The 7,510-nt window shown below is 43.4% G+C and overlaps 1 protein-coding gene across 1 annotated transcript in view; it reads right to left on the bottom strand.

The window, feature by feature from the left end:
• Positions 1-7,510, bottom strand: part of LOC139022491 (cadherin-7-like) — a 123,307-nt gene that overhangs the window by 36,870 nt on the left and 78,927 nt on the right. Inside the window, exon 4 of the mRNA XM_070446819.1 lies at positions 2,690-2,857. Within this exon, the coding sequence (XP_070302920.1) occupies positions 2,690-2,857 (168 nt within the window). The remainder of the gene's footprint in view (positions 1-2,689; positions 2,858-7,510) is intronic.

Raw genomic sequence — 7,510 nt, 5'->3', positions numbered from 1 at the left:
ATGTCCTCTGACAAATCAACTGTACATTTCGGTGTTCCTCAAGGTTCCGTTTAGGACCACTATTGTTTTCACTATAATTTTACCTCTTGGGGATGTTATTGAAACATAATGTTAACTTTCACTGCTATGCGGATGACACACAGCTGTACATTTCAATGAAACAGGTGAAGCCCAAATTGCCCTCGCTAGAAGCCTGTGTTTCAGACATAAGGAAGTGGATGGCTGCAAACGTTCTACTTTTAAACTCGGACAAAACAGAGATGCTTGTTCTAGGTCCCAAGAAACAAAGAGATCTTCTGTTAAATCTGACAATTAATCTGATGGTGTAAAGTCGTCTCAAATAAAACTGTGAAGGACCTCGGCGTTACTCTGTTACCCTGATCTCTCTTTTGACGAACATATCAAGACTGTTTCAAGGACAGCTTTTTTCCATCTACGTAACATTGCAAAAATCTGAAATTTTCTGTCCAAAAATTATGCTGAAAAATGTATCCAGCATTTGTTACTTCTAGGTTAGACTACCTGCAATGCTCTACTTTCCGGCTACCCGGATAAAGCACTAAATAAACTTCAGTTAGTGCTAAATACGGCTAAATACGGCTGCTAGAATCCTGACTAGAACCAAGAAATTTGATCATATTACTCCAGTGCTAGCTTCCCTACACTGGCTTCCTGTTAAGCAACAAGGCTGATTTCAAGGTTTTACTGTTAACCTATAAAGCGTGACTGGGCTTGCTCCTACCTATCTTTCCGAGTTGGTCCTGCCGTACATACCTACACGTACGCTAGTCACAAGACGCAGGCCTCCTAATTGTCCCTAGAATTTTCTAAGCAAACAGCTGGAGGCAGGGCTTTCTCCTATAGATCTCCATTTTTAGGAACGGTCTGCCTACCCATGTGAGAGACGCAGACTCGGTCTCAACCTTTAAGTCTTTACTGAGACTTTATCTCTTCAGTAGGTCATATGATTGAGTGTAGTCTGGCCCAGGAGTGGAAGGTGAACGGAAAGGCTCTGGAGCAACGAACCGCCCTTGCTGTCTCGCCTGGCCGGTTCCCCTCTCTCCACTGGGATTCTCTGCCTCTAATCCTATTACAGGGGCTGAGTCAGGCAGGTAATACATTCCTTGACAACACAGGTACAGCTGGCAAACTATGCTTTCACCCCTTAGCTCTCTGTACAAAAATGTCCCATCATCCCCGATCTCTCTCTCTCCTCTTTGTCACCCCTCTCTCTATCCACTCCTGTCCTTCCCTCCTCTCTCTCCACTCTTGTCATGCATTTCTCTTCTCCTGTCATCCCTCTCTCTATCTCTGAATCGCCCTCTTTCTCCTCTCCAGGCATCATCCGGACAGCGCTGCCCAACATGGACCGAGAGGTGAAAGACCAATACATTTTGGTCATCCAGGCAAAACATGGTGGGCCAGATGGGCGGCCTTTCAGGCACACCTCTGTCACGATCACTCTCACCGACGTCAACGACAACCCGCCACACTTCTCTCGTAGTAAGACTGAGTCCTTTATGCTCCGTGCGTCACTGACACTGTGTCTCTCTCCCTCGCAGACAATTCCTGAACCCTCCATTCACTGTCATCTCAGTCTCACTATAGTGTCGGTTTGACATGAATCTCTAAAATCACTCTCATTCACAATGACAGTTTTGGGGAGAAAGCTTTGAGTGAAAATGTAGGCTATACTTTATATTGCAGATTCATTTAACCACAGTACCCCTTTCGTGCATATGTGTAATTTCGCTGAACATTGTGTATCTCTGATCTGATCATCAGGGTGTTCACAACACATGTATTACTTCTTTGATCAAAGGCTTCAAATGTAGGATATCCTAGGAGTATAAACCTAAAAAATGTTTGTCAACAGCCTATTTCACAGCCACTAATGGGTTCCAGGCCAGGCGTTGGGATTCAAAGGCGTGAGGTGCTTCTCATGATATCTGTGCCCCGGCAATTGCTTTACCGCTGATAGTCCTACCGACCGGCCGCTTTAACCAAGCACTGTTGTCCTAGGAAGAAAGAGGCTTTGGGACCAGGCTTGGTGAAAAGCCCCCCCCCCCCCCCATAATACTCTATTAATTCTGATCCATGACCTTGGGGGGGGGGGGGGGGGGGTGGCTTTTCACCAAGCCTGGTCCCAAAGCCTCTTTCTTCCTAGGACAACAGTGCTTGGTTAAAGCGGCCGGTCGGTAGGACTATCAGCGGTAAAGCAATTGCCGGGGCCACAGATCATCATGAGAAGCACCTCACGCCTTTGAATCCCAACGCCTGGCCTGGAACCCATTAGTGGGCTGTGAAATAGGCTGTTGACAAACATTTTTTAGGTTTATACCTCCTAGGATATCCTACATTTGAAGCCTTTGATCAAAGAAGTAATACATGTGTTGTGAACACCCTGATGATCAGATCTAGAGATACACAATGTTCAGCGAAATTACACATATGCACGAAAGGGGTACTGTGGTTAAATGAATCTGCAATATAAAGTATAGCCTACATTTTCACTCAAAGCTTTCTCCCCAAAACTGTCATTGTGAATGAGAGTGATTTTAGAGATTCATGTCAAACCGACACTATAGTGAGACTGAGATGACAGTGAATGGAGGGGTTCAGGGAATTGTCTGCGAGGGAGAGAGACACAGTGTCAGTGACGCACGGAGCATAAAGGACTCAGTCTTACTACGAGAGAAGTGTGGCGGGTTGTCGTTGACGTCGGTGAGAGTGATCGTGACAGAGGTTGTGCCTGAAAGGCCGCCCATCTGGCCCACCATGTCTTTGGCCTGGATGACCAAAATGTATTGGTCTTTCACCTCTCGGTCCATGTTGGGCAGCGCTGTCCGGATGATGCCTGGAGAGGAGAAAGAGGGCGATTCAGAGATAGAGAGAGGGATGACAGGAAAGAAGAGAAATGCATGACAAGAGTGGAGAGAGAGGAGGGAAGGACAGGAGTGGATAGAGAGAGGGGTGACAAGAGAGGAGAGAGAGAGATCGGGGATGATGGGACATTTTTGTACAGAGAGCTAAGGGGTGAAAGCATAGTTTGCGCAGCTGTACCTGTGTTGTCAAGGACTGTAGTCACTCCTGATCAGTCCCCTGGTAATGAGATGTAGAGGCAGAGAATCCCAGTGGAGAGAGGGGACCGCCAGGCAGAGACAGCAAGGGCGGTTCGTTGCTCCGAGCCTTTCCGTTCACCTTCCACTCCTGGGCCAGACTACACTCAATCATATGACCTACTGAAGAGATAAGTCCTCAGTAAAGACTTAAAGGTTGAGACCGAGTCTGCGTCTCTCACATGGGTAGGCAGACCGTTCCATAAAAATGGAGATCTATAGGAGAAAGCCCTGCCTCCAGCTGTTTGCTTAGAAATTCTAGGGACAATTAGGAGGCCTGCGTCTTGTGACCGTAGCGTACGTGTAGGTATGTACGGCAGGACAACTCGGAAGATAGGTAGGAGCAAGCCCATGTCACGCTTTATAGGTTAACAGTAAAACCTTGAATCAGCCCTTGTCTTAACAGGAGCCATGTAGGGAAGCTAGCACTGGAGTAATATGATCAAATTTCTTGGTTCTAGTCAGGATTCTAGCAGCCGTATTTAGCCGTATTTAGCACTAACTGAAGTTTATTTAGTGCTTTATCCGGGTAGCCGGAAAGTAGAGCATTGCAGTAGTCTAACCTAGAAGTAACAAATGCATGGATACATTTTTCAGCATAATTTTTGGACAGAAAATTTCAGATTTTTGCAATGTTACGTAGATGGAAAAAAGCTGTCCTTGAAACAGTCTTGATATGTTCGTCAAAAGAGAGATCAGGGTCAAGAGTCCGCCGAGGTCCTTCACAGTTTTATTTGAGACGACTTTACACCCATCAAGATTAATTGTCAGATTAACAGAAGATCTCTTTGTTTCTTGGACCTAGAACAAGCATCTCTGTTTTGTCCGTTAAAAGTAGAACGTTTGCAGCCATCCATTCCTTATGTCTGAAACACGCTACTGCGAGGGCAATTTTGGGCTTCACATGTTTCATTGAAATGTACAGCTGTGTGTCATCCGCATAGCAGTGGAAAGTTAACATTAGTTTTCGAATAACATCCCCAAGAGGTAAAATATATAGTGAAAACCATAGTGGTCCTAAAACGGAACCTTGAGGAACACCGAAATGTACAGTTATTTGTCAGAGGACAAACCATTCACGAGAGACAAACTGATATCTTTTCCGACAGATAAGATCGACCCAGGCCAGAACTTGTCCGTGTAGACAATTTGGGTTTCCAGTCCTCCAAAAGAATGTGGTGATCGATGGTTGTCAACAGGCAGCACTAAGGTCTAGTAGCAGAGGACAGATGCAGAGCCTCGGTCTGACGCCATTTAAAAAGGTCATTTACCACCTTCACAAGTGCAGTCTCAGTGCTATGATGGGGTCTAAAACCAGACTGAAGCATTTCGTATACATTGTTTGTCTTCAGGAAGGCAGTGAGTTGCTGCGCAASAGCTTTTCCAAACTTTTTGAKAGGAATGGAAGATTCGATATAGGCCGACAACTACTGTGATTATTATTATTTGACCATGCTGGTCATTTATGAACATTTTAACATCTTGGCCCTGTTCTRTTATAATCTCCACCCGGCACAGCCAGAAGAKGACTGGCCACACCTCATAGCCTGGTTCCTCTCTAGGTTTCTTCCTAGGTTTTGGTCTTTCTASGGAGTTTTTCCTAGCCTGTTTGRGGTTTTAGGCTGGGTTTCTGTACAGCACTTTGAGATATCAGCTGATGTAAGAAGGACTATATAAATACATTTGATTTGATTTGATATTTGGACACTAAACTTTCTAATCTCTCTTTTGTAGTAAATAAAACATGAGAATTGTGTCTTTACAACAGCAAGGAGGCAACTGCATCCAATGAGGTTAAGTAGGCTAAGTATGTATGCATGGATTAGAAGTCATGCATAGAGGTCCACCTGTCTAATGTAAATAATATTAAATTATTTATATTGTCTTTGGAAAAAGCTTTAGAAGCTTATTTACCTGTCTSTACCCCTACACCTGCTGACCAATGTTCCCTCTAAACTGCGCACGTGCGTGTGAGAGCAGTAGCCCGGAGAGAGAAGCACGATATTGAATTTCCCTCATTTTTCTAGAGCAGTGGTCACCTGTCGATTGCGATCGACTGGTTGTTCCCCAAGGCATTCATATCCATGTGTTCCTATTTTTGTTATTCGTTGCCGTAGATGCACCCGATGCCGCTGCCCTATGTGCCGGTTAGGCGAACTGTTGCCATTTTGTACCATTCATGTGTCTGAAGGTACAAACCCTGCCTTCCCGGTGGGCCCAGAGAGAAAATCAAGCGCACTATAAATCTACCGCTGGCCAATCGGATGGCTCAGATTACCGTGCCTGCAGTAATGTAGCAGGCATAAAAGAAAGCTACAGCAAAATTGATACTGTGATATTTCAAAATGTTTAAACCCATGACTAGAAGGAGTCTGTCATCAAACACAGCAAGRAGCTGCTGTTTTTATGACTGAGTTCATGTGTAAATACTTAGTCAACACTTCTATAAGCCATAAATGTGTGTTTTTCCTATTTCCACTCAACCCTACAACAAGCACTGCAGCAGTAATTAATGAGTAGGAAAGCGTATCTATAGGCTTGCGTTGCTATTATTAGCGGCTTGGGTCTTTTTTAATATCGAGGAATATTTCACTTTCTCTGTTCATAGGAGTAACAACATGAATTTGAGCATGAGGCAGAAATAATGCGGTGCAACTCGATCCTTATGGTCAGTGTTAGTGGAASAAAGGGAAAGGGATGTTGAGAGGCRGACCCTCAGTCTGCTGCTCTCTCCCTCCGCAGAGACTGACCATCAAATGCAGGCACCATCAGCCCAGTAAAATAAAAATAAAAAGCAAATATTTTCAATGCTCATTCAGCTGTGCCTCACAATTAATACAACAACAGATCTATTACCGGTGTGATCATATAGCCTACCTAAAATTTTGAAATATAATTTTAAAATGTCCCAAACAACAATGCAGTGGCAGGGCAATTCAAGAAAAGCCATTATGCGGTGATAATGAATTAGGGCTATAACTTACACCACAAACCTCATTGCTACAGTACTGTTTTTAACTGGTTAATGTTGCATAGACTTACATTTTTTAAGTTATGTATAAAAAAAATAGATCTCGGCTTACATTACGCTAGATCTCGGCTTACATTACGCTAGATCTCGGCTTACATTTTGACTCAGGAAGTGATCTTGACTCAGAAATGGTTGGTGACCACTGTTCAAGAGTTTTCCCTGTTGACACTATCAACATTTCCCTTTACTGTGGCAGTTGTGATCAAATGAATCCAGAATTAGCCACTTTTAATGCAACATGCAGAAACAAAACGAACTATGCAAGAGATTTTGTTGTAGGCAGAGCGCATCGGAGTAGGATTCTATTGCATTTACATGCACTACTCAGCCCGTACTCTACACAGACCTGTGTGACATWGACAATCAGAGCTGCAGTAGGCCTATATGCWAATAGAGCATTGCCATATATGGATCTGTGCCATTAACTTTGAACTGCACTGTGATGAGAGCATGAGCGATTGCGAGTAGATGTGCTTGTTTTGAGATCAAAGCGAGAGCTGCAAGTAGCCACTTGTGCACATTTTGTTCATATCCTTTGCTACTTAGAGAGTTATTAGCCTAGTTATAGATCATTTGTAGTCAGCAATAGGGGAGTGATTGCTTCCTACGAGCACAAAATGTGTACATTTCTAGGCAAATTTGAAAAGTGAGTCAGGTAAAAAGCTTTTTTTTTGTCCTAAAGGGTTAGTGTTGTATTTTGAGAMAGGCTTGAATAAGCTAAGTAGCAAATAGGCAGAGGGTAGCATAATTTGTCGATTCTCTGTAATAATGGAATGGGAATAATAATGCTTTTTATTTTGTAAAGTGATTTCTTGCGTCAAAAAACACAGCAACATTTTCAGTCACCTCCTTGTCTGAAGGTGTCTTATGGAATGTAGGCCTACATTAAACACCACACATTGGCTGCTACTAGGCTGATGATAGAACAGCTATTTCCATGTTAAAATGTTATGGGATGCATTTCTCCATTGTTTTTGATGGTAGGCCAGAGTAGCCTATATTATGATCAATTAGCCACAGAAGACAACATGGCCACTGTAAAAATAAATAATTAAAAAGTGGGTAGMGCCCCAGTATTCACAGTAAAAGCCAGCTGGAAGTTGCAAAGCATTTTCACAAAGTTGAAGTTTGCGCTCAGCAGACCTGAAATTTGCTCAGTGCTGAAAAAAAAGAGGGAACATTGCCGCTGACTACCCACAAGCATACACTCTCATAGCGACATTGTGAACAGAACTTGTAGACTTGACAAAAGGATGCATACATTTCAAATTAAGCCTGGGATCACTGAGGAAAAACATTGTTGAGGTATTTAGACCAACTGCCTAAACTTTTGTTATGCTTACAAATCAAAGACTCTGTT

Source organism: Salvelinus sp. IW2-2015, linkage group LG14 (genome assembly GCF_002910315.2).
Source record: "Salvelinus sp. IW2-2015 linkage group LG14, ASM291031v2, whole genome shotgun sequence".
Classification (NCBI taxonomy): Eukaryota; Metazoa; Chordata; class Actinopteri; order Salmoniformes; family Salmonidae; genus Salvelinus; species Salvelinus sp. IW2-2015.
This window is presented reverse-complemented; position numbering and strand designations above follow the sequence as displayed.